Source organism: Pseudophryne corroboree, chromosome 2 (genome assembly GCF_028390025.1).
Source record: "Pseudophryne corroboree isolate aPseCor3 chromosome 2, aPseCor3.hap2, whole genome shotgun sequence".
Classification (NCBI taxonomy): Eukaryota; Metazoa; Chordata; class Amphibia; order Anura; family Myobatrachidae; genus Pseudophryne; species Pseudophryne corroboree.
The window spans coordinates 1,001,448,093-1,001,475,517 of NC_086445.1; the positions used below are offsets into that span (position 1 = coordinate 1,001,448,093).

At 45.2% G+C, this 27,425-nt stretch overlaps 1 protein-coding gene across 2 annotated transcripts in view; it reads left to right on the forward strand.

Annotated features, from left to right (window-relative positions):
* Positions 1-27,425, forward strand: part of MORC3 (MORC family CW-type zinc finger 3) — a 194,733-nt gene that overhangs the window by 134,229 nt on the left and 33,079 nt on the right. For both annotated transcript variants that reach the window (XM_063956540.1, XM_063956541.1), the window contains exons 7-12: positions 11,497-11,628; positions 12,042-12,161; positions 13,054-13,151; positions 13,247-13,348; positions 15,420-15,542; positions 15,632-15,709. In XM_063956540.1, the coding sequence (XP_063812610.1) occupies positions 11,497-11,628; positions 12,042-12,161; positions 13,054-13,151; positions 13,247-13,348; positions 15,420-15,542; positions 15,632-15,709 (653 nt within the window). The remainder of the gene's footprint in view (positions 1-11,496; positions 11,629-12,041; positions 12,162-13,053; positions 13,152-13,246; positions 13,349-15,419; positions 15,543-15,631; positions 15,710-27,425) is intronic.

Below are 27,425 nucleotides of genomic sequence, written 5' to 3' on the forward strand. Positions count from 1 at the left end.
ACAAATGGTCAGGGTCGCATCTGCAGATGCACCTGCGAATAACCCTGTCACCAAAGACAAGGGTGTCACTTCTGTGGTGGTTGCAGAAGGCTCACCTATTAGAAGGCCGCAGATTCGGCATTCAGGATTGGATCCTGGTGACCACGGACGCCAGCCTGAGAGGCTGGGGAGCAGTCACACAAGGAAGAAACTTCCAGGGAGTATGGACGAGTCTGGAAAAGTCTCTTCACATAAACATTCTGGAACTAAGAGCAATCTACAATGCTCTAAGCCAGGCGGAACTTCTCCTGCAAGGAAAGCCGGTGTTGATTCAGTCGGACAACATCACGGCGGTCGCCCATGTAAACAGGCAGGGCGGCACAAGAAGCAGGAGTGCAATGGCAGAAGCTGCCAAGATTCTTCGCTGGGCGGAGAATCACGTGATAGCACTGTCAGCAGTGTTCATCCCGGGCGTGGACAACTGGGAAGCAGACTTCCTCAGCAGACACGATCTTCATCCGGGAGAGTGGGGTCTACATCCAGAAGTCTTCAACATGTTAATAGACCGTTGGGAAAGACCAATTGTAGACATGATGGCGTCTCGCCTCAACAAGAAACTGGACAAATATTGCGCCAGGTCAAGAGATCCACAGGCAATAGCTGTGGACGCACTGGTAACTCCTTGGGTGTACCAGTCAGTGTATGTGTTTCCTCCTCTGCCGCTCATACCAAAGGTATTGAAGATCATACGGCAAAGAAGAGTAAGAACAATACTAGTGGTTCCGGATTGGCCGAGAAGGACTTGGTATCCGGAACTTCAAGAGATGCTCACGGACGAACCGTGGCCTCTACCTCTGAGAAGGGACCTGCTACAGCAGGGTCCCTGTCTTTTTCAAGACTTACCGCGGCTGCGTTTGACGGCATGGCGGTTGAACGCCAGATCCTAAAAGGGAAAGGCATTCCAGAAGAAGTCATTCCTACCTTGATTAAGGCACGGAAGGAAGTCACCGTGAAACATTATCACCGCATTTGGCGAAAATATGTAGCGTGGTGCGAGGATCGGAGGGTTCCGACGGAGGAATTCCAACTGGGTCGTTTCCTACATTTCCTGCAATCAGGATTATCTATGGGTCTCAAATTGGGATCCATTAAGGTTCAAATTTCGGCCCTGTCAATATTCTTCCAAAAAGAATTGGCCTCTGTCCCTGAGGTCCAGACTTTTGTCAAGGGAGTACTGCATATACAGCCTCCTGTGGTGCCTCCGGTGGCACCGTGGGATCTAAATGTAGTTTTAGATTTCCTCAAATCCCATTGGTTTGAACCATTGAAAAAGGTGGATTTGAAATATCTCACATTGAAAGTGACTATGTTACTAGCCCTGGCCTCTGCCAGGAGAGTATCTGAATTGGCGGCTTTATCTTATAAAAGTCCTTATCTAATCTTCCATTCGGATAGGGCAGAACTGCGGACTCGTCCGCATTTTCTCCCTAAAGTGGTATCAGCATTTCATCTGAACCAACCTATTGTGGTGCCTGCGGCCACTAGCGACTTGGAGGACTCCAAGTTGTTGGACGTTGTCAGAGCCTTAAAAATATACATTGCAAGGACGGCTGGAGTCAGAAAATCTGACTCGCTGTTTATATTGTATGCACCCAACAAGTTGGGCGCACCTGCTTCTAAGCAGTCGATTGCTCGTTGGATTTGTAACACAATTCAACTTGCACATTCTGTGGCAGGCCTGCCACAGCCTAAAACTGTAAAAGCCCACTCCACAAGGAAGGTGGGCTCATCTTGGGCGGCTGCCCGAGGGGTCTCGGCATTACAACTCTGCCGAGCAGCTACGTGGTCGGGGGAGAACACGTTTGTAAAATTTTACAAATTTGATACCCTGGCAAAGGAGGACCTGGAGTTCTCTCATTCGGTGCTGCAGAGTCATCCGCACTCTCCCGCCCGTTTGGGAGCTTTGGTATAATCCCCATGGTCCTTTCAGGAACCCCAGCATCCACTTAGGACGATAGAGAAAATAAGAATTTACTTACCGATAATTCTATTTCTCGGAGTCCGTAGTGGATGCTGGGCGCCCATCCCAAGTGCGGATTATCTGCAATACTTGTACATAGTTATTGTTAACTAATTCGGGTTATTGTTAAGGAGCCATCTTTAAGAGGCCCTTTCTGTTGTCATACTGTTAACTGGGTTTAGATCACAAGTTGTACGGTGTGATTGGTGTGGCTGGTATGAGTCTTACCCGGGATTCAAAATGCCTCCCTTATTGTGTATGCTCGTCCGGGCACAGTACCTAACTGGAGTCTGGAGGAGGGTCATAGGGGGAGGAGCCAGTGCACACCACCTGACCTAGTAAAGCTTTACTTTTTTGTGCCCTGTCTCCTGCGGAGCCGCTATTCCCCCATGGTCCTTTCAGGAACCCCAGCATCCACTACGGACTCCGAGAAATAGAATTATCGGTAAGTAAATTCTTATTTTTCCAGACTACCTAGCTGGTGCACAGGTGTAGTCATTACTAATTAAGATGTGCTGCATTCATTCCTAACTGACTATTCTACAGATCTCCAGGAGGCCTGGAAAACATGCACTGTTGGTAGATCTCGAGGACCGGTTTGGCCAGCCCTGGTCTAGAAGCATAACTTTCTACAAAGGAGGAGCGTGGACACCATAATAAGTAACATTCATGCTCACTATGGTGTTCCCCATTTATAGAACCGTTCACTCCTGGAAGAAAAATTGGAGAAGTGTCTTAGTTACATCTATGGTAAGAAAAGGGTTTGTTCTTCGAAAATGTCGAATTTGGAGGCAACTGCACTGGTAATCTAGCTGGGATTTATTTACTAAGGGGAATCCAGTTCTAAAACCTGGTGCTTCCGATCGCATTTATCCCTGAAATTAAAAAAGGGCAAATAGTTTACTAGCTAAACATGGCTAGTAAAATAATTGCCCTTTTGAATTTCGGGGATGAACATGTTTGGAAGCACTGGGGTTTAAAACTTGTTGCTTAGTAAATAAATTACGCTATGCAAAGAACAAAGTGAAGAGGGCCATCAAGTGTTATTCCAAGGCAGCAGACCTTCACCGCTGAGGAAGTCATCGAGCTGTTGGTGGTATCGTGTTGCTGGCGGTTGAAGAGACTTGAGTGAAAGTGGTGACTCTAGTAGGAAGGAAGCTGATAAAATCTGTTTTTACAGAGTAGGTAGAGTTGGGACACTCGTGGCGAAAGCGAAGAGACTCATACTAGACTCTAGAGAAGGTGAGTGGGGGCTTGAGAGTCATAAATGTAGGACTAATTGTCAAAAGAGCAGACTGGTTCACCAAGAGAAGAGGAATACAGTGAGAAAAGCAGAGGGTCCAGAGCAGAGCGTTCTGGGGTTTGGAGGGGAAGATATGACGGAAGCAGAGACGCTGGTTAGATAGGAAGCATACTGGTTCTGAGATCATTATGGTGGTCATTGATTTCTCCTCCTTGCTTGAAAATTGTGTACACTTATCAAAGCAGTACCCAGTGTTCTACTTGGCCTGCAAATTATGTTTGCTGATAAAGAACTGTCCCAAAGCCCCGTACACACGGGGGAGATGTGTGCTTAGCGATCTAGCACAGACCACTCAGAACACATCTCTCACCCCCCCCTCGCTCAGTACTTGGCGTTATGTGTGCTGAGCGAGGTGGGTGGGACGGGGGGGGGCCACTCATTTCATCCAGCGGTGAAATGAGCGATCTCACTAGATTTGCCAAATCTGAGGAGTAGGAGAGTGTTGGTAAGGGGCCATTTGTTTTACATAGTTTTGTATGACAGCAGGTGAGATATGGAATATTATTCTTGCCGGCACCCTACACACGGAGAGACCCATGCTTAATTTCTAAGCAATCTAGTCAGATTGCTTAGAATTTAAGCGTGTATATCTCCGTGTCTACCCCCCTTAAGAACTAAGATTTGACAGTGCTAAAAGCTTTCAATGGAATTTGAGGGGGACGTACCAATTACCGTACCACTGTAGCTCTTCCTGCTTGTGGTGAAGCAGGAAGTAATAACTCGGATGTATTAACAACTCGTATGCCAGAGTGGGGGATAGAAACCCCCCCCCCCTTCCAGCAATCCGTGCAAGACTTTACACCGTATAATAATTTTTCTCATACCTCCTAGAGGATGCTGGGGACGCTTCAAGAACCATGGGGTATAGACGGGATCCGCAGGAGACATGGGAACTTTAAGACTTTGGTTGTGAACTGGCTCCTCCCTCTATGCCCCTCCTCCAGACTCCAGTTAGATTCTGTGCCCAGGGAAATTGGATGCACACTGAGGAGCTCTCCTGAGTTTCTCTGAAAAAGACTGTTAGGTTTTTTTATTTTCAGGGAGACCTGCTGGCAACAGGCTCCCGGCTTCGTGGGACTGAGGGGAGAGAAGCAGACCTACTTCTGTGAGTTTAAAGGCCCTGCTTCTTAGGCTACTGGACACCATTAGCTCCAGAGGGTCTGATCGCTAGGTACGCCTAGATGCTCGTTCTCGGAGCCGCGCCGTCACCCCCCCTTGCAGAGCCAGAAGTCAGAAGACGGGTGAGTAGAAGATGATCAGAAGACTTCAGTGACGGCTTTGAGGTACCGCGTGGCGGCCGTGCTGCGCGCCATGCTCCCACACTCAACGCGGCACTACAGGGCGCAGGGGGGGGGGGGGGGGGGGCGCTCCGGGCAGCATGAAACCTCACCAATTGACTGGCAAAAGAGGCATACAGTGCCTGGGCACTAAAACCAGACCTCCGCCAGTATAAATATGTGGAAAACAGCGGGTCTGAAGTGCGCCATTAAGGGGGCGGGGCTTAGCCCTCACAGCTCTAATCAGCACCATTTTCTCTTCACAGAGCTGCAGAGACGCTGGTCCTGGCCTCCTACACTGCTGTACAAGTAACGGTGCAAAATGGGGGGGGGGGTGGCGGCACAGTAGTTTGCTGTTTTATTAATCTTAAAAGCGCTAGCAGGTCTGAGGCATTATATTATACGTTTTACTGCACGTCTGTCCCCTATAGCCCCAGTGTGGTTGTGGGTGTCGGTACGCGTGTGTCGGCATGTCTGAGGCCGAGTGCTCTTCCCAGGAGGAGGCTGGAGTGGGGACAGAAAAGACACTGGGAGTGACCCTGTCGGCACCGCCGACTGCTGATTGGGTAAATGTTTTGAGTGTTTTGAATGCAAATGTGGCTCTATTGAATAAGAGATTAGATAAATCTGAGTCTCAGAACCAGACATGGAGAAAATCCATGGAGGATGCGTTGTCACAAGTCCAGACCCCCTCGGGGTCACAGAAGCGTTCATTTACCCAGATAGCGGATACAGATACCGACACTGACTATAGTGATGCCAGGTTGAATCCTAAACTGGCTAAGAGCATTCAGTACATGATTGTGGCGATAAGACGTTTTACATATCACGGAAGACCCTGCTGTTCATGAGACAAGGGTCTGTATGTATAAAGGAAAGAAACCTGAGGTAACATTTCCTCCCTCTCATGAACTGAACACTCTTTTTGAAAAGGCTTGGGAAAATCTTGATAAAAAGTTACAGATTCCCAAGAGAATTCAGGTGGCATATCCGTTCCCCTCTGGGGACAGGGAAAAGTGGGAGTCAACCCCCACTGTGGACAAAGCTCTATCGCGTCTCTGTCCAAAAAGGTGGCGCTTCCGTCTCCTGACACGGTGGCCCTGAAGGATCCTGCGGATCGTAAGCAGGAAAATACATTGAAATCCATTTATGTCACTACGGGTACGCTACTCAGACCTGCCGTTGCATCGGCATGGGTGAGTAGCGCTATTGAAAAATGGGCAGATAACTTGTCATCTGATATAGATACCCTGGATAGGGATAGCATTCTTTTGACACTGGGTCATATCAGGGACCCAAAGGAAGCTGCGAGGGATATTGGCCTCTTGGGATCAAGGGCCAATGCCATGGCAGTCTCGGCCAGGAGAGCATTGTGAATTCATCAATGGAATGCTGATGCGGACTCTAAGAAGGCTATGGAGTCTCTGCCGTATACAGGTGGTGTACTGTTTGGTGACGGCCTTGCTGACCTGGTGTCTACGGCTACCGCGGGTAAGTCATCATTTCTACCTTATGTCCCTGCACAACAAAAGAAAACACCCCACTATCAGATGCAGTCCTTTCGGCCCAATAAATACAAAAAAGGCCGAGGGTCTTCCTTCCTTGCTACTAGAGGAAGAGGAAGGGGAAAAAGGTCACCGGCTGTGGCAGGTTCCCAAGAGCAGAAGTCCTCCCCGGCTTCTGCCAAATCCACCGCATGACGCTGGGGCTCCTCTGTGGGAGTCCGCACCGGTGGGGGGCATGTTGGAGGTAGACCTCCTTTAGCCTCAGCCTTCTCTGAGAAGACTCCAACAACAGCCTGTCTTTTGTATTCAGAATCACCTGTGAACAAAATATAAATGCCGTGCAGCATGCTGGAGAAATCGAATGATCATACACTGTCTGGTGTATTCAATCTGAGTTCTGGTTTAATGTTCTTACATACATATATATATACTTGAAAAAAAAATTAGAGGAGTTTACAGTTTAACCTCAGGGTTGTGTCCTCTTCCTGATAACGGTCTTGTTCTTTTCCTTTTCTTTATCTCTATCAGACATAGCTTACCCACAAGTTCCCTTCTTTATCTCTATCAGACATGGCTTACCCAAAAGTTCCTCTTTTTGCTAACTGAATATTTCATCATTCTATACTTTTCTTTTCCCCCCAGCATATTTAAGCATATCATATATTAATGCTAAAGTAAGTTTATAATCTATTGAATATAACAAAATGGAGTAACATTGGCTTTATTGCAGAATCATACTAATGCTTGCCCATCTACCTTCCTCAGGCACGTCTCCAACTCTTCAGTCAGGTCTGGGTTCGCTCGGTCCTGGATCCTTGGGTGTTAGAAATAGTAGCCCAAGGGTACAAATTTGAGTTTCAAGACGTGCCCCCTCACCGATTTTTCAAATCGGCCTTGCCTGCTTCTCTTCCGGAAAGGGAGGTAGTATGCGCTGCAATACAAAAGCTGTGTCAAAATCAAGTCATTATAACGGTACCCCCGTCACAGCAGGGATAAGGCTTTTATTCGAGCCTGTTCGTGGTCCCGAAGCCGGATGGCTCAGTCAGACCGATTCTGAATCTAAAATCCCTCAATTTCTATCTGAAAAAATTCAAATTCAAGATGGAATCTTTCCGAGCAGTGATCTCCAGTCTGGAGGTGGGGGATTTTATGGTGTCAGTCGACATAAAGGATGCCTACTTACATGTCCCCATATATCCTCCACATCAGGCTTACCTGAGGTTTGCGGTTCAGGATTGTCATTACCAATTTCAGACGTTGCCGTTTGGTCTGTCCATGGCTCCGAGGATTTTCACCAAAGTAATGGCAGAAATGATGGTTCTCCTGCGCAAGCAAGGAATCACAATTATCCCGTACTTGGACGATCTCCTGATAAAGGCGAGATCCAAGGAGCAATTACTGAAAAACGTTACGCTCTCCCTGAAAATTCTGCAACAACATGGTTGGCTCCTGAACTTGCCAAAATCACAGTTGGTTCCGACAACACGGCTGTCATTCTTGGGTATGATTCTGGACACAGAATTACAGAGAGTCTTTCTTCCAGTGGAAAAGGCTCTGGAAATCCAGAACATGGTCAAACAGATTCTGAAACCAGCAAGAGTGTCGATTCATCAATGCACTCGGGTGCTGGGGAAGATGGTGGCGGCCTACGAGGCCATTCAGTTTGGCAGGTTCCATGCCAGGGTGTTTCAGTGGGACCTGTTGGACAAGTGGTCCGAGTCTAACCTGCACATGCAGCGAAAAATAATCTTATCTTCCAGGACCAGAATCTCTCTCCTGTGGTGGCTGCACAGTTCTCACCTCCTAGAGGGACGCAGGTTCGGGATCCAGGATTGGATCCTGGTGAACAAGGATGCAAGGCTGGGGAGCAGTCACACAGGGGGAAAATTTCCAGGGAAAATGGTCAAGCCAGGAAGCTTGTCTGCATATAAACATTCTGGAATTAAGGGCCATTTACAACGGACTTCTGCAAGCGGAACATCTTCTTCGCGGTCTGCCCGTCTTGATTCAGTCGGACAGCATAACAGCAGTGGTGTACATAAACCGCCAGGGCGGAACAAAGAGCAGAGCGGCAATGGCGGAGGCCACAAAAGTTCTTCGCTGGGCGGAAAGACATGCAAGCGCTCTGTCAGCAGTCTTCATTCCAGGCGTGGACAACTGGGAAGCAGACTTCCTCAGCAGACACGATCTCCATCCAGGAGAGTGGGGTCTTCATCAAGAGGTCTTTGCAGAAGTGACACATCGTTGGGGAATTCCTCAAATAGACATGATGGCGTCTCGCCTCAACAAGAAACTTCAGAGGTATTGTTCCAGGTAGAAGGACCCTCAAGCAATAGCGGTGGACGCCCTAGTGACACCGTGGGTGTTTCAGTCGGTCTATGTGTTCCTTCCACTTCCACTCATTCCAAAGGTGATAAAGATCATAAGAAGAACAAGGGTTCAGGCGATACTCCTTGTTCCAGACTGGCCAAGGAGGGCCTGGTATCCGGATCTTCAGGAATTACTCATAGGAGATCCCTGGCCTCTTCCTCTACGAGAGGACCTGTTACAGCAAGGACCGTGCGTGTATCAAGACTTACCGCAGCTGCGTTTGACAGCATGGCGGTTGAACGCCAAATCTTAGCCCGAAAGGGTATTCCCAGTGAAGTCATTCCCACACTACTTCAGGCTAGAAAAGACGTAACGGCGAGGCATTATCACCGTATCTGGAGAAAATATGTGTCTTGGTGTGAATCCAAGAAGGCTCCTACGCAAGAATTTCAGCTGAGGCGTTTTCTCCATTTTTTTTGCAAGCAGGTGTGGATGCGGGCCTGAAGTTAGGCTCCATTAAAGTACAAATTTCGGCCTTGTCAATTTTCTATCAGAAAGAATTAGGCTCCCTTCCAGAAGTTCAGACCTTCGTGAAAGGAGTACTGCACATCCAACATCCCTTTGTGCCCCCAGTGGCACCATGGGATCTTAATGTGGTATTGCAGTTCCTGCAATCTCATTGGTTTGAACCTTTACTTAAGGTTGAGCGCAAATTCCTCACTTGGAAAGTGGTCATGCTGTTGGCCTTGTCATCCGCAAGGCGGGTGTCTAAATTAGCTGCTTTGTCTCACAAGAGCCCCTATATGATATTCCATGTAGATAGGGCGGAGTTGAGAACTCTTCAGCAATTTCTACCAAAAGTGGTTTCATCGTTTCACATGAACCAACCTATTGTGGTGCCAGTGGCTACTGAAGCCTTGGCGGAATCGAAGTCTCTCGATGTGGTCAGAGCTTTAAAAATGTATGTCGCCCGAACGTCTCAGATTAGGAAAACGGAAGCTCTGTTTGTCATGTATGATCCCAACAAGATTGGGGCCCCTGCTTCCAAGCAGACGATTGCACGCTGGATCTGTAATATGATTCAGTATGCTCGTTCTACAGCGGGATTGCCGTTACCGAAATCGGTGAAGGCCCATTCTGCGAGAAAGGTGGGCTTGTCTTGGGCGGCTGCCCGAGGGTCTCGGCGTTGCAGCTTTGCCGAGCGGTTACTTGGTCGGGTTCAAACACTTTTGCTAAGTTCTACAAGTTTGATACCCTGGCTGAGGAGGACCTCATGTTTGGTCAATCGGTGCTGCAGAGTCATCCGCACTCTCCCGCGCGTGCTGGAGCTTTGGTATAAACCCCATGGTTCTTGAAGCGTCCCCAGCATCCTCTAGGACATATGAGAAAATAGGATTTTAATACCTACCGGTAAATCCTTTTCTCTTAGTCCGTAGAGGATGCTGGGCGCCCGTCCCAGTGCGGACTCTATCTGCAGTACTTGTTTAATAGTATTGCTTGTGTTACACAAAGGTTGTGCTTTGGTTATGGTCAGCCTGTTGCTGATTTTGTTCATGCCGTTGACTGGAATTCTGTTAAATGCCAGGTTGTGCGGCGTGTTTGGTGGTGTGAGCTGGAACGTATCTCACCCTTAGTTTAACAATAAATCCTTTTCCTCGAAATGTCCGTCTCCCTGGGCACAGTTCCTATAACTGGAGTCTGGAGGAGGGGCATAGAGGGAGGAGCCAGTTCACACCCATTCATAGTCTTAAAGTGCCCATGTCTGCCTCACCTGGTGCGCTCGTAGATGGGGTGAAAAATACTTGGACCTTATGTTGGGAGCTACCCCTAGCATTAGGACGCTGCAACGACCCATTTTGTGTCATCTCATCTGGGCACGACATTCCACCCAGGGTTAACCTACGCAGTGCGCCCACCATGGCTGCCTCACCCGTTACCATTCGTGGGTGGAATATATAACATGTGGAGGTTATTACCCAAAATGTCTGCAATGTGTATTGTTTTCTACTTGCTGTAATAACCAAATCTTTGTACTATCTTTCTGATGTCTGTAAAGCGACTTTGAGTCCTCTGGGAGAAAAGTGCTATAAAAATAAATAGGATTTTAATACCTACCTAGCCTTTTATCTTAGTCCGTAGAGGATGCTGGGGACGCTTCAAAAACCATGGGGTACAGGCAGCCTACTGTAGGTTGGGCCCACGACGAAGGTTACACTTTAACCACTTGAATGGCATGGTTGCATCAGATGCGACCATACCAGCAATTGCTTTATCTGACCTGGTCGCACAGGATTCAACCAGTTACTTAAACAGTGTTAAGGGCGCCATACGCTACAACGATTTTGCACGATTCCATGCGATTCCGACCTTTCAGGCCAATATATCCTATAAAAAGTGTCAAATCGTATGTGTTTTTTCGATCCAATGCACGTTCCTGTGAGCATCGGATAGGAGCCCCTATGTCGTTGGTGCTGCACTAATGATATATCGGAATTGGATGGAATCGGATGGAAAATGGTGTTCTTTTTGTGCATGCGATATATCGCACAAGTGTGACTGGCATTCTCCAGGACACTCCCAGCCTCCCTAGCCCTCTAATCCAGCCTGTCAGATATATTTTATGGTACAACTGTATGCCGTACGATATATCGCATGTTATTTATCGCGGCTTCATCAATCGCATGCGATATATCTTATGCAAAAATAGCACAAAAATACCAAATTGTATGGAATCACTCCCGGGAAGGTCCCGGGGGAGTTCAAGGGAATTCACATCCGACTTCAGCCTCAGACTTATTGTTGAAGCGTATGGGGCCCTTTAGCAGCTGCAGGGAAGAGAGACTTCCCTCAGCTGCTGCTGTCAGAGGGACCCTCTGTATTAGCAATGATAGGTATGATAATCCATTTAAAATGACTTCTGGAAAGAGCCATTGCCTATTGTTTAGTGCTGTTGTACAGTATAGAGTTTATATACAATGTTTGCAATTGCTTAAGAGACGTGTTACTTTAATCACAGAGGAGATATCGCATAGATACAATTTTGAGTCTGGTAAGGAGTGTAGTGCTAAATAGTTTAATGTCACATTTCCTTTTTTCTTACAGGCATATTGCAGCATCTTATATCTGAAACCACGGATGCAGATTATACTCAGGGGCCAAAAAGTTCAAACGCAACTTGTGTCCAAAAGCCTCGCGTTTATAGAAAAGGATGTATACAGACCTAAGTTTCTGGCTGTATCCTTTATACTTGTACAGTTCACCAGGCATGTCTTATATATGGAAGTCTAGGAGATAAGTGAACCCTCATCTCATTCTCTCTGATCAGCCATTAATGTTAGTTATCTAGTATATGAATATAGGAAGTGGTGGGAAATAGCTGCTGCATCAACAGGATGGTATGTCATAATAATATATGAATTGGAACATTCACCTTGTTAAAAATGGTTTTTATTATTTAAAAAAAAAAAGTTTTATTCATGTTTCCTCTGCTAAGGATGCAGAACCCCGCTGAATAGGCCCTCGCTGACAATTAGCCAGGGGATAAACCACACGGCTAAGTGAATCTGACCCTAAATACTCTGCTAGCTGTGGATATAATCCAAACAAGTTAGATGTATAATACCGTGGATTTTCCTTAATGTACTCAGCCTAATACCGTAAAAATCACTTTTGGATATAACTGTCGGAACAAGGAACATTATGGGATAATGATGTACCACAAAAACAGACTTATTAAGGTGTACGTCCGGGTCGGCTGCCAGTTGAAGGTGAGTTTTTCATTGATAAAGGTTGGGTTCTTCTGTCATCCCTCAATTCACCGAAATACAGCAAGCAATGTCAGTCTTTCAGATCGGCATACAGATGTGGCTACAGAGGGTGATTTTAACACAGTGTTGGGGAATCTTTGGCACTCCAGCTGTTGTGGAACTACACATACCAGCATGCCCTGCTACAGTTTTGCTATTTGGCCATGCTAAAACTGTAGCAAGGCATGCTGGGATGTGTAGTTCAACAACAGATGGCGTGCCAAAGGTTCCCCATCACTGAATTAACACAGCAGGCTGTGTGATTCACTCTGACCTACTTTATTGTGTTGAAAGGTTTATAGGTTTTCATTTGTTATCTGATTTCAAGCTGCACATGCGTCAAGAAGTTCCAAACATTCCATGTATGGGCAGTATTGCCTAAATTATTAATAACAAGAAAATTCACAAGAACTCATTCTCGATTGTCTATAGAGATAATCACTTCAGCCTTGAATACATAAATGATAACGCTAAACACCTGCAAGAATATAATTTGTCTACAGTCCTCTACATATTTTTTATCTGCTGTCAATAAATCATACTGTATATAATTAGTCTGTACACCTCTACATATATCTTATCTTATTATAAGTGTATATATTGTGGTTCTATCTAGTTAATGAATCGTGCAAATTAAAAAGTCATGCTGCATGGGGCACGTTCCTGACTGAAATCTAACTTTGAAACAAAACTTTTTTCATGTGCCTCTTTTTTTTTTTTTTTCTTTTTTTTTTATATCAATTGAACACACAAAATGGAATCTTGTTAATTAAAACATGGCTCCCACTGTGTATAATGTATGGTTACTATAGAATACAACAGTTTTACATCATTTTTTGTTATTGTTGTTTAGGCTAACAACATGGGCGTTGGTGTTGTCGGCATTATTGAATGTAAGTTTTTACAACCCACGCACAACAAACAGGATTTTGATTACACAAATGACTATAGGTGAGTACACTGTAAATGAAATAATGGAATATGCAGCAGTTAATATTTCATACTGTGTTCTAAAACCCTATTAAATCCGGCCTCTCATTTCCTAGACTTACACTTGTTGCGTTAGGAGACAAGCTGAACGATTATTGGAATGAGATGAAAATAAAGATGAACACACATCCGCTAAGTCTTCCGGTGGAAGATGTGCAGTAAGTCAGATTTTATCAGGATAACCTACCACTGTAAATGAAGTGACTAGGGGGCAGATGTATTAACCTGGAGAAGGCATAAGGAAGTGATAAACCAGTGATATGTGCAAGTTCTAAAGGCACCAGCCAATCGGATTCTAACTGTTCATTTACATATTGGAGCTGATTGGCTGGTGCCTTTATCACCTTGCACATATCACTGGTTTATCACTTCCTTATGCCTTCTCCAGGTTAATACACATACTTGCCGACATTCTGGCTGCTCTCTGCGGGAGAGAGCAGCCAGGTCTGCTCAGCAGGGGGGCAGGGGAGGGCTGTGACGTGGTGGAAGAGGTGGACCGGAGGCGGGATGGGGTGGAGCAGGGGCGGGACGGGGGAGGAGTTACCATTGCACATCCGTTAAGCCACGCCCGCGCTCTGTAATGCCGCGATCCCCAGCATTACACTGCAGGGGGCGTGGCTATGATGACGCAATTCAGCAAGAATCGCGTCATCAACTGCCCGGACCGCCCACTTTACACATTAAGTGGGCGGACGGCCAGGGGGAACCCCTGATTCCGGGAGAATTGCTTGCTCTTCCGGGGGGCCGGGAGGGTCACCTGATTTTTGGGAGCATCCCAGCCATTCCGGGAGAGTAGGCAAGTATGTTAATACATCTGCCCCAATGTTTAGTGGGGAGGTAGAATGACTGATAGGGAAACTGGGGAATAGGGAAGATGCCAGCCTGTGTGTTACTTACACATTAAACGTGCTGAAATACAAAAAAATATGTTACATTGCCTCTATAGTCTACTTAGGCCCTGTAGATTATTATATGGTGATGATGTGTCTCAAGTGATATAATGCAGAATGGCTACCATGTCAGGAGACAGGACAGGCACCCTACTGGATAGGACAGAATGACCTGTAAATATAGTGGGAAAAGGATGGGGCAAGACTGGGGCAGGTTCAAGTGAAATGGCATATGCCTGGTTCATTTTACACGTGCAATTTGTGTATCTATCCATCAGCCATAACATTAAAACCACTGACCGGTAAAGTGAGCAACACTGATTATCTCATTACAATGGCACCTGTCGTGGGGCGTGATATATTTTAACCAAATGAACACTCAGTTCTTGACTTTGTGTATCATTTACTTGGGGAAGAGCTGGCACCAGGATGCACTCTGGGAAGAAGGCAAGCCAAATAGAGGCAGTGTGATTCTTTCGGCAATGTTGTACAGGGGAACCTTGGGTCCTGGCATTCATCTAGATGTTATTTTGACACATACCACCTTCTTAAACATTGTTGGAGACCAAGTACACCCCTTCATGGCAACGGTATTCCATTATGGCTGTGGCCTTTTTTGGCAGGCGTATGCACCCTGGCACACTGCACATATTGTTCAGGAATGGTAAGAAGTTCAAGGTGTTGACTTGGCCTCCAAATTCCCCAGATTTCAATCCGATTGAGCATCTGTGGGATGTGCTGTAAACACAAGTCCGAACCATGGAGGCCTTACCTTGCAACTTACAAGACTTAAAGGATCTGCTGTTTAACGTCATGGTACCATTTACCACAGGACACCTTCAGAGGTCTTGTGGAGTCCATGCCTCAACAGGTCAGAACTGGTTTAGTGGCACGAAGGGGACCTACACAATATTAGGCAGGAAGTTTTAGCATTTCTAGAAGACAAGGTGAGGACAGCCCAAAAAGTACAATAGCAAAGATTAAAAGTAAAGAAGGTCATGCTAAGGATATTCCATATAATAAAATAAAATGCTGAGAAAAGTTGATTTGTGAGTGGGAAAAGAGTTGGTGAAAGGAAGAAAAGAGAAGGGGGTGCACTAAATAGAGAGAGGAGGAAACAGGCAGCAAGAGAGAGAGAGAGAAAATAAAGCAAAGGCAGTGACAGGACAACATCTAGTATTGCTATTATTGGAGAATTCAATGTAATTTGAACTATATGGTTTTCATACAATTGATTGAAACTGCACCAATAAATGTACTCTCCATCTAGTGGCCACTTATGTGTATTGCTTAGTACACAGGAATATTAGTGATTATTGTGCTATTTCTGTCTACTCAGGAAAAAACCTGATCAGCTCTGGGCCCAGTGCGACAATTGTCTGAAATGGAGAAAACTTCCAGATGAAATGGGGAAACTTCCATCAAAGTGGTTCTGTTCTCTGAACCCCGACCCCCAGTTCCGGTATATATTACCATTCTTATCTAACAGTATTTATCATTGTGCTCTGTATCCGGTGTATTGCTGATTTGTATGTTCTTTGCTTGGCACAGAGACTGCAGTGTTCCGGAGGAACCAGAGGACGATGATGAAATCACTCATTCAACGTATGAGAAGACGCACAAGAAAAGGTAAGTTGGGTTTCCTGGAGATTGTCTGTTGATGAAAGATTAGGAATTAATTCTCAGAGTTTCTCTTCCGATTCTCATTGCCAGTTTGTTAAAATTTTCCCGTACGCTATTGATAAAGCTAAATATTTATCTTATATAAAACCCTTTATGAGGTCTTAGAACACTGTACGCTATTGACGTATTAAGTACCGTAAGGGTACGCTCGATGCGTAACGATCGCTTAGCCGTGGTCGAGACGCTCAAGCGTCACGTTCGCTCACGGCCGAGAGATCACAGGCAGGCACGCTATTGGCTGCCGTCTAACGTAATGATTCGCTATAGCGTAGCGGACGCTCGGGACCACGAGGAGATCACCAGCGGCGCTGACGCTCACAATGTTAAACCTTTATATCTAAACCATAAACCGTATATTATGCAGTAAAACCTTAGTGTAGTGATAGAGTGTAAATGCAACACAGTATAACCTTATTAACTCAAATGCTGTTCGAGCGTCACCGACGCTCTGAGAATACTAAACACTATAAGAAATACACAGATACCTGGGCTTAGGGTCCAACGCCTAATATATATATATTATGAATGATATACTTGCAAAAGAATTAACACAATACAAGTCATACACTACAATATAACATAGACTACCTAACCAGATAACTACACAGGAAATACAATACAATACAATTATGTTTTAAGGGAAAATAAGAGAGAAAGAGGAGAAGAGAGAGAGAGAGAGATGGCTCACAATAACAGTAAGAACAATATGATTGCGGAGAAACACTTACGCACAAGGGGAACTATCGCATGCGCCTCTGGACATCCAGCTCCCGATTTTCAGCAATGATAACCGTTGAAGAGTGAGCTGGATGTGATCGGCTTGTCTATTTATGCCCCACACACAATACAATTCAATGGTCCCTACAATCTCATTGTTCATTGGACACAGGAATTCCTCCTCGCGCTATAACAAAAGGTCATAGGTTGATTCATACAGGTGGGCTGTGACGATTTCCAACAGCTCAGGTGGGTGGGATACTGGGTTTCCCGCCGCATGGCTAAGTAAGAGTAAATAATAGTAAATGGACATAAACTTCTTATGTCCATAACTATTCGCACGAGCGATTAATCCGCTCCAAACCAACACCGGAATATTGCTCTTTAAATGTTCTTCCGATGGATACTAAACACCTCTGTATGACTCCTGTTAGACCCTTCGTACAATACAAAGAGGGATCTCTCTGTCCAGGAACATGCTATATTAACTAAACTTTCAGAATCTATCAAAGGGACCATGATCTACAAAATACATTATATAGTGAAAATATGTAACGATTGAGTCGCACGCTACGATCACATAAACTCTACCGTAAATACGCATACCGTGCGCCTGCGGGTGCCCGCGACTGTGAGTATGCGCACGCACGGGAGAGCGTACGCATGCGCAGCGCGGACGTGTATGAGGTGCAAATATGGCAGTGTGTATAGAGATATTTTTCTGACTTTGACAGTCCACCCTTTGGCAGTCAACAATAACTGCCACTTCCTAAAACATTTCAAAAAGAGAAAAATATATGTCAGGGGTTAATACATTTCCATGGTTGGGTAAGGGAGGAGAGAGAAGAAGGTGTGAAGAGGGTATGACCTAGTGAGATAGCAGAAGCATGTGTGTATGAATCCATGTTTGGGGGTCATGTATCATCGTGCCGTACATGTTTTAAATCAAGCTTCGAGGTATTGCGAAGTATACATTTGAATTCCTTCTTATCCCGTGGTACGGGTCTGTGGATGGGCTGTCAAACTTTACCGAGCTCTTTTCGGATTTTGGTTGTAACAAAATGGGGAGCACATTTTAGTTGATGATACATGAATGGGGGAGATATGTGATTGCTGATATCTGTGCCTGTATTCCCTATCGACTATGTGTGTCATTACCTGAGGGTTGTAGAAATGAAGATAAAGAACACTTATGGTAAATGCAGTGGTATTCTATGTCAGGTAAATGAACATTTGTCGGTTGAAGTCTTGTTCGGTGTCTGTTGAATGCAGTCTTCTTTGTGCTTTTGCCCATAAGGTGCGAGCAAAAGCTTTGTCAATGTCCATAGATTTACAAAAGTGTTGGGCTAGCGTAATTTTAAAATTTCTAGGGAAACTGGGGATCTATGGCAAAGTTCATCAAAAATCTGTGTATCGGGTTGTCAAAACTTCTTCTTTAATCCATCTGTTGTCTGTATATCGGCTCATCAAATTCCTCGTCCAAGTGGGTCTTTTTACCTTGGAGGAAACGGAAAAACAGGTGAAAGAAACGGACCGTAGAAATCGCATTTTCATCACATCATTGTTTCTACATTTGGGTCATAAATCAAATCCATTGGAATTACAGTTTCCTCACTCCTCAGACTCATTACCCTAGTACGACGATTGCACTTCATTAAAGCCTGACCGCATCTAAATATCAAACCAATTGATATGACAACACCTAAGATACATAGGAGAAACTTCCCAACATCCATTATGACTCCTTGAGCCCACTCTCCTAAACCAGAGAACCAATTTCGCGGGTTCAACCATGACACCCAACCAGTCAGCTCATTACCTACAGCAGCAAGAGTGAGATTGTGTCTCCTGCGAAATTCCCACTTCAGTTGGAGAATATCGTCCATCTTTTGGTCTATGACCTTGACCGGGTCCTCGGTGCTATTCGTAATATATGTGCAACATTTCACGCCGTATTGTGTTGCCAGTGTGACACAATATCCGCCTGTCACTGCTGTGAGGTAATTAAGAACCATTCTATGCTGTACCAGTTCTGTTTTATAAGCTTGAAGTTCTCTTCCAGTATACCTAAACGTGTCGTCATACATTTCAGTGATATTATCTAACAAATTTGCAAGCGCAGATATGTATTTATAATTCAACACTCCTCTGGCGGTGCGAGTGATGTCTAACGCGATTAGAAACTGAATCCCGGTGGATTCATGGATCATGTCAAAGGCCGGATGCTCTGTTCTTTCTATCAGGTGCCGTTTAACTACGTGCTCGTAATGGGTGTGAGTATAAGGAGTTTGGGCAACACGGTGTATGTCTTTCATTTTGTCATGTGATACAGTCATTACTTCAGGCAGTACTTTTCCAATATAACACAATCCTTCAGAGTTTGGGGCAAGCCACTTATACGCCTTTCTCCCGCATATGAAATATGCATCATCGGGGAGAACATATGGGACGGAATAGGACATAACCATATTACACACCTTCCATGTGAAATCTAACCCTAATTCTTCCATCTGCTTAGTACACGTATCAGGTTGTACGATATGTGCACAGTATCCTGGTGATACCTCTCCAACTCTCGTAATCCTATTTCCTAAGGTATACCTATATCGGAAAGATTTTCCTCTACTGGCTATGTGGCGTATAAGCTCTGTATCTGTAGGCATTCTATCTGCTCTATGCGAAAAGGTCATGGTTTGGTTACTCCATGACACTTCCCAATTTCCCGGCTTTCGGGGATTGGAGATGTTAAAACATAATAGGGACCTATCCACATGATATTGGTGGAGCTTCAAACTAGGAGGGCTGGAGATATTAAACCTCCTGTCCACCGGTCTCCCACCACTTAACTCAAGTACCTCCCCTAACGTTAAAGGAAATGGTACTAGCCCTGATTTGCTATGACCTTGAGGTACTTGAGAGCATACCCAACAATCTGTTTTATTTAACACACTACCCACTAAGGAGTGATAGTCACTCAATGGATGCCGGTCCATATGGATATTAAAACTGGATTGGCATTTCTTAATGCACCCATCCTCCACTACGTTGTCACAGAGCCTACAGATACAGTTTTCTTCAGCTAACAATCCTTCACAATTCCTTCTATTGTCAATGCTATCGGATCGTTTTCTGATACTCGCCTTTACTTGTTGGTTAAGTTGTTCTTGGAAAACTACGCCTCCATCTTTATCATCAGAACTCATTCCAGAACCTCTCTCGACCTCCATGGTACTCTCGCCGGAACAGACTGCTCTGGTCAACATCATGGTCAACAGGAAAATCCGGATCACAGTCTCTTGGGGCAAGTCCATCTTGTAGGAGGAAACGGAGAAGAATGAGAAGGGGGAAAAAATAATTTGAGGGAGAGGGGATGGGAAGTTGGAGAAAAACAATAAAAGGGAACAGGGGATCGACAACTGCTTTTGGTCTTGTGATTTTCAATGCTCAGGTGCCGCCTCAATCCTCCTGGAACAGACACTCCAGCGATACAACCTCTACCGTCTGTTCCTTATCACGGGACCTCTCTGGATCAGCAACCTTCTTACAGTGGGACGAATGAACCCAAGTCTCTCTCTCCGCAACCTTCAATGCTGTAGTGCTAGTCAATAAGACCTGGTATGGTCCTTCCCATCTGTCAATAAGGCAACCTGAGCGTAGAAAATTCCGTATCATTACATAATCCCCAGGTTCAATGTCATGACAATTACTATCTGGTAAATCAGGAATCACCAACTTCAGATTATCATTTTGATTCCTTAACTGTTTACTCATGTTAATCAAGTATTTTACAGTCACTTCATTGTTACACTTCAAATCATCCTGAGGGTTAATCATAACATGCGGTTGTCGACCAAACAAGATTTCAAAGGGAGACAGATTAAGAGGGGACCTGGGAGTGGTTCTGATGCTGTACAGTACAATGGGTAAAGCTTCTGGCCATGTCAATCCTGTCTCTGCCATCACTTTACTCAGTTTATTTTTAATAGTGCTGTTCACTCTTTCCACTTTCGCACTCGCCTGTGGACGGTATGGAGTGTGCAGCTTGCTATCAATTCCCATCAATTTACACATTCCTTGAAAGACATCACCTGTAAAATGGGTACCCCTATCACTTTCGATAATTCTAGGGATACCATATCTACATACAAATTCCTGCACAATTTTCTTAGCAGTAAACATAGCGGTATTTGTGGCCGCCGGAAATGCTTCGACCCAATTTGAGAAAACATCTATACAAACAAGTACATATTTCAAATTTCGACAAGGGGGTAATTGTATAAAGTCAATCTGTATTACCTGGAAAGGGCCGCCGGCAGGTGGGATATGAGATGGTTCTGTAGGTATTGCCTTTCCGATGTTCTTTCTCAAACAGGTAAGGCATGACATTGCTCTTTTACTCGCATGAGATGAAAATCCTGGGGCACACCAATATGCTCTTACCAACTTGCACATCCCTTCCTTGCCCAGATGAGTCAGCCCGTGAGCTGCCTCAGCTAAACATGGAAGGTATGCTCTGGGGGCCACTGGTTTACCGTGTCCATCCGTCCTGAGGACTCCTGGCCATATCCTTTTGCCTTCCAGACTGCCTTTTCCTGTGTGGAACACAAATTTTGCATCTCACACAACTTCTGTGTGTTGATGGTATTAAATACCATCAGTTGTGTGGTGTCTGTCTGTCTGGGGGTACCAGCTGCTAACTTAGCAGCTTCGTCTGCTCGGCTGTTACCAAGTGATACTGGGTCTTGGCTATATGTGTGTGCTTTACATTTGATAACAGCCACTCTGTCGGGTTCCTGTATCGCTGTTAGAAGCCTTTTTATGTGAGCTGCATGCGCTACCGGTGTACCAGCTGCTGTCATGAAGTTTCTGAGGCGCCATAGGGCTCCGAAATCATGGACTACCCCGAATGCGTATCTAGAATCGGTGTAGATATTGGCTGATTTGCCCTTAGCCAATTCACATGCTCTGGTTAGGGCGACCAGTTCAGCAACCTGGGCTGAGTGAGGTGGGCCTAGCGGTTCCGCTTCTATGGTGCCTTGGTCATCTACGACTGCGTATCCAGTACACAAGTCTCCCGAGTCTGACTGTCTATGACAACTACCGTCCGTGTAGAAAGTTAGATCTACATCTTCCAGTGGGTTGTCACTGATGTCAGGCCTTGCGGTAAAATTTTGGGTCAAATATTCCATACAATCATGTGTGTCTTCCTTTGTATTAAATCCTCCTTCCCCACCACTCTCATCCTCCACCCTTTGTGCCTGTCCAGGCACACCTGGAAGATATGTTGCAGGATTTAATGCACTGCATCTCCTTATGGTGATGTTTACGGGGGCCATTAGTGCCAGTTCCCATCTTGTAAACCGCGCTGATGAGACGTGCCTGGTTTGGGCAGAATTCAGCAAGGCTGACACTGCATGTGGTGTATGAATTGTGAGGTTGTGACCTAGCACTACATCTTCGCTTTTCGTTACTAGCAATGCTATCGCAGCAACGCTTCGCAAGCATGTGGGGAGGGATCGCGCTACCGTGTCTAGCTGAGCGCTGTAGTATGCTACTGGCCTGCTGGCATCACCGTGCTTTTTGGTTAAGACGCCTGCCGCGCAACCAGCACTTTCTGTTCCGTACAGCTCAAAGGGTTTCCCATAGTCTGGCATACCTAATGCTGGTGCCTGCGTTAGGCACTGTTTAAGTCTCTCAAATGCCGTCTCAGACTCGTCTGTATGCGAAATCCGATCAGGTTTGTTTGAGGAGACCATCTCCTGCAAGGGTAACGCTAGAATGGAAAACCCTGGGATCCAATTACGGCAATACCCACACATTCCTAAAAATGTTCTGATCTGTTGCTGGGTTTGTGGCAGAGTCATGTCTCTAATTGCTTGAATTCTATCAGCGGTCAGGTGTCTCAGTCCTTGTGTTAGACAGTGTCCTAAATATTTTACCTTAGTTTGGCATAACTGCAACTTGTCTTTGGAAACCTTGTGTCCTGTGTCTGAAAGATGAAACAGGAGCTGTTTCGTATCCTTCAGGGATGCTTCCAATGAATCAGAACACAGTAGTAGATCATCCACGTACTGTATTAATACTGATCCACTCTCTGGTTGGAAAGACTGTAAACAATCATGCAAAGCCTGAGAAAATATACTTGGACTATCTATGAATCCTTGTGGTAATCGAGTCCATGTGTATTGGACTCCTCTGTATGTAAATGCGAACAAATATTGGCTGTCAGGGTGCAGAGGTACCGAAAAGAAAGCGGAGCAGAGGTCAATAACAGTGAAAAATTTCGCAGTGGGAGTGATTTGCATTAGGATGACAGCTGGATTTGGCACTACGGGGAACTGACTCAACTATTTTGTTAATCCCCCTCAGATCCTGCACTAGCCGGTAACCCCTCCCCCCACTCTTTTTCACAGGGAAGATGGGACTATTGGCAGTGCTGGACGTTCTTACCAGAATGCCCTGTTGTAGCAAGCGCTCTATTACTGGGTACACTCCTAACTCCACCTCTGGCTTCAGAGGGTACTGTGGGATTTTTGGAGCTATCCTACCATCTTTTACTTGTACAACTACCGGAGCTACGTTTGCCATTAATCCAGTGTCCTGTCCATCTTTAGTCCAAAGTGACTCTGGTATCTGAGATGTCATTTCTTCTACTTGGGAGGGAGTCCTATTTGTCATAATGGTATGTGACATTAATTTTGATGGGGAGTCTAACATGTCTCGCACTTCCTGAGCGTGATTCTCAGGTATGTCCAAGAATACACCCTCAGGAGTACAATAAATGACGCACCCCATTTTACACAGTAAGTCTCTTCCCAGGAGATTGGTCGGTGCCGATGCAGCCAGCAAAAAGGAATGCTTGGTATGTAAAGGCCCTATTGTAATCTCGGCTGGCTTGCTAACAGGGTAATGCTGGACTACTCCTGTTACTCCCATGGCTGGAATTGTCCTACCAGTGGTTCTCATGCCCACTGTCGAATTTATCACTAATTTGGCCGCCCCCGTATCTACAAGAAAGTTTAATGATTTACCAGCTACATTAATTGCAACTTCGGGTTCACTTCCAAGGCTTGCAATCAATTTTACTGGCTGCAGATTACAGGTATGGCCACACCCCTATTGGGTATGGTGACCTCCCTGAATCCCGCTGGCAGCAACTACTTGTGAGGGAGTTAGCTGGGAACTACCAGAGGCGTGCCAGTCTCTGTTCGGGGGGTATCTTTTTGTTTCCCCTGTATGTGGCTCATAGCTCCGTCTCTGTGGACCCTGATCCCAATGTCGTGTGTCGTGTCGTTGTCTAGGGGGTTGATAAGATTTTGGTACATTTCTCGATCTACAGTCTCGTGCAAAGTGTCCCTGTTTGTGACAAAAATAACATGTTACCACATTTGACTTACCCACAGGGTTTGGTGATACTAACACAGGCTGTTTTGTGGTCAGGGCCTGTATACTTACTGACATTCTTATCACCTTGTGACTCCCTGTGTCTGGTGATATTCCGGTCGTGATCAATAGCAGCCTCTCTCAAAGTAGCCACAGACAGACCTCGCCAACATGGTTGTGTGGTCTGTACCCTAGTCTTTAATGACTCTTTTAAACCATCCATCAGTACCGATACTGCTACTTCTCGATGGTTTATGTTTGTTTTAATGTCCTCTATGCCTGTGTATTTTGCCATCTCTGATAATGCTCTGTGAAAATACTCTGCAGCTGTTGATGACTCCTTTTGTTTAATGGAGAATATCTTGTTCCATTTAACTACCGCTGGGAAATACTCCTTTAACTGTAAACTTATTCTTTTTACATTATCTTTGTTGTACACATCTGTAAGAGGTACATCCTGATCTAATCCACAGTCAACTAAAAATTGAGCTGCGTCGACATTGGAGGGTAAACAAGCTCTTAGCAGTACTTGCCAATCTTTATTATTGGGCTCTAAAGTGTTTCCTAGGTCTCTGATGTATTTTTGGCTAGCAACTAAATCTTTTCTAGGGTCAGGGAATTCAGACACTATGGTCCTTAATTCCATTCGGGTAAACGGGCTATACATGGCGATGTTCCTAACAGGGGTGACTCCTGAAGTGTCCGTTTTCCCATTTGGCACTGCTATTACCTTAACAGGATTAATTCTAACAACATCATTCTGTGTAGATTCTGCAGTTTGTGGTGAAATAGTTTCAGCATAGTGTATGGTGCCGTACTTACCCGTTGATACGACCTCACCTGTCCCTCCGCTAGGGGGCTTTGTTACTAATCTTATGGGTTGGGCCGTGCCTACTGTTGTTTCTGATATGGTGGCTGCTAGAGAGAGCGCTGATATTGTTGCCGATTCGTCCTCTTGATCACACTCCTGGGGAAAGTTCAAAACAGGGTACAACTTGCACGGGTTAATACTTGCATTGGTTAATTGGTTAACATTATCTTTAACATTTACACAGTTGCTAAGTGTTTGTTACACTTTAGTGCGTCATTCTCCGCAACCAATTTTTCTCCTGATATGTATGGTGGCGGTGGGGCCGTGGCTATCAGTTTCCTGATAGAGCCAGATCCCGCCGCCTGAGCCAATCCTCTCTGTATGTCACCCTCCTGTTGCCACAACTGCAAATAATCATAATGCTTGATTCGTCTCTTTGCTGATTTAATGAGACATATCCTTCTCCTTAAATTCGTTAACACTTCTGTGCTGAAGCTACCTACTCTTGGGAATTTCTCCCCGTCATGTACTGTCATTCTCTCCCATTCATCACATAAAGCTTCTGTGTGACTTCCGTACTTTTCACACATTACGTACCTTGCCGACCCGACTGGTCGGTTTATAGAATCAACCCGAACCGAGGTTGATCGCCCCCTTCCTGAACAACTGGCCCCCATAATTTGCAGGTGTTACGGTACCTTACAAAAAACCAAGATATTCACGATAGGTTGGCGGTGAAGTTTACCGAGCACCTCACTCACTCGCCCACGCCGACCAATACGACCTGATCACACTGATATAGTGCTGGCGTACTCGACCCAGGGCCCCTATTAACCTTTGTTTACTGGAACATGTGAGTGTTATCCGCAGAGCATTAACCCTTTCCAGTAAAGGTGTGGTTGTCAGATAGTTCCTGAGTGACCAGCGAACTTCCCTTTTTGAAAAAATAAAAAATTACACAAATCACGTTAGAATGTACAAATAGCGTTTATGACCTTCGTACACAAATAGTACCGGTCAGGTTTACTAATGCACACAATTACGTGCGGTACAATCGTTCAGCACATAAGCAACTAATCTTATGTACGGAGCGACCAGCGGAATCGAAAATTGCGGCTGCGAATTCCTTCAGCAAGAGCTTGTATGGCCTATATGGGTGTTGCACCAACCCTTTTTTTGGTGTTGTGCCTGTGGACTCTATAGCGGACTTCCTTGTCTGCTGTACCTAGACCTCCTGGTCTGTTATGACCTCCTGGTCTGCTACAGTATGACCTCCTGGTCTGCTATACTCTAATGCTCAAATTTTATGTTTTAACCAAGGATGCCTCCCTAGCCACCGTGCATGTCACATACACGTATGTACCTTCACGAGAACTCGATGATTTCTTTTGGTTCAATCCTCAAAATTGTAAAAACAAACACTCACTCACCACATATACACTTTTGTTTCTATTTCTGCGCTGAAATTTCTCTTTAGACCAGATGTGTTACAAATTAGGAGAAGGATCTGTTAATTTAAATTTCGAATTTAAAATAGATTTGCGCTACTTATCGCCTGTTGCGCTATTTATCGATTGTTGCGCTATTTATCGCCTGTCGCGTTACTTAAAAATCAACACTATCGTGTGACTTGAGTTACGTGGGCGTACCAAGGCGCTCCGTTGCGTAATTTACGCTGCGTGCGTCGGCCTTTGCGTACGCGAGTCTCAGCCCTTTGTTAGAGACACGTGTACACAAAACCAATGTCCACCGTAACACAACTAACACGTTTATCAATGTAGATGATCCTCGATCATCTACCGCACACCACACCAATCTCTCCTTTTACCTATAGGTAGAGCTGTGTGTATTTCTATACCTTAACTGTATTACCTTTACTTTTTAACTATGAAATGGCGGCAAATCTCTCTTAGTACGTTTATCAATTATACAATGGCAAACAGGAGAGTGATATATGAAAATACACGAATGAAAAGAAATGCAGATATGCGTGCGTGTGTACGCAAGACAGAAATAAACAGTTTTAAAAAGACACTATCGTTTTGTTCTTACCTCCGGTCCCGGATTCCTTCAGCACCCTTTACTAAGTGAAGCAGACGCTTATCCAAACAGCACTACGAGGAATATGACCTCCCGCCCTTTGCTGCTGGATAATGTCTGCTGAAATTACCTAGTGCAGATATGTGAAGGACGGGCGAGCCGCCAATTGATAAAGCTAAATATTTATCTTATATAAAACCCTTTATGAGGTCTTAGAACACTGTACGCTATTGACGTATTAAGTACCGTAAGGGTACGCTCGATGCGTAACGATCTCTTAGCCGTGGTCGAGACGCTCAAGCGTCACGTTCGCTCATGGCCGAGAGATCACAGGCAGGCACGCTATTGGCTGCCGTCTAACGTAATGATTCGCTATAGCGGACGCTCGGGACCACGAGGAGATCACCAGCGGCGCTGACGCTCACAATGTTAAACCTTTATATCTAAACCATAAACCGTATATTATGCAGTAAAACCTTAGTGTAGTGATAGAGTGTAAATGCAACACAGTATAACCTTATTAACTCAAATGCTGTTCGAGCGTCACCGACGCTCTGAGAATACTAAACACTATAAGAAATACACAGATACCTGGGCTTAGGGTCCAACGCCTAATATATATATATTATGAATGATATACTTGCAAAAGAATTAACACAATACAAGTCATACACTACAATATAACATAGACTACCTAACCAGATAACTACA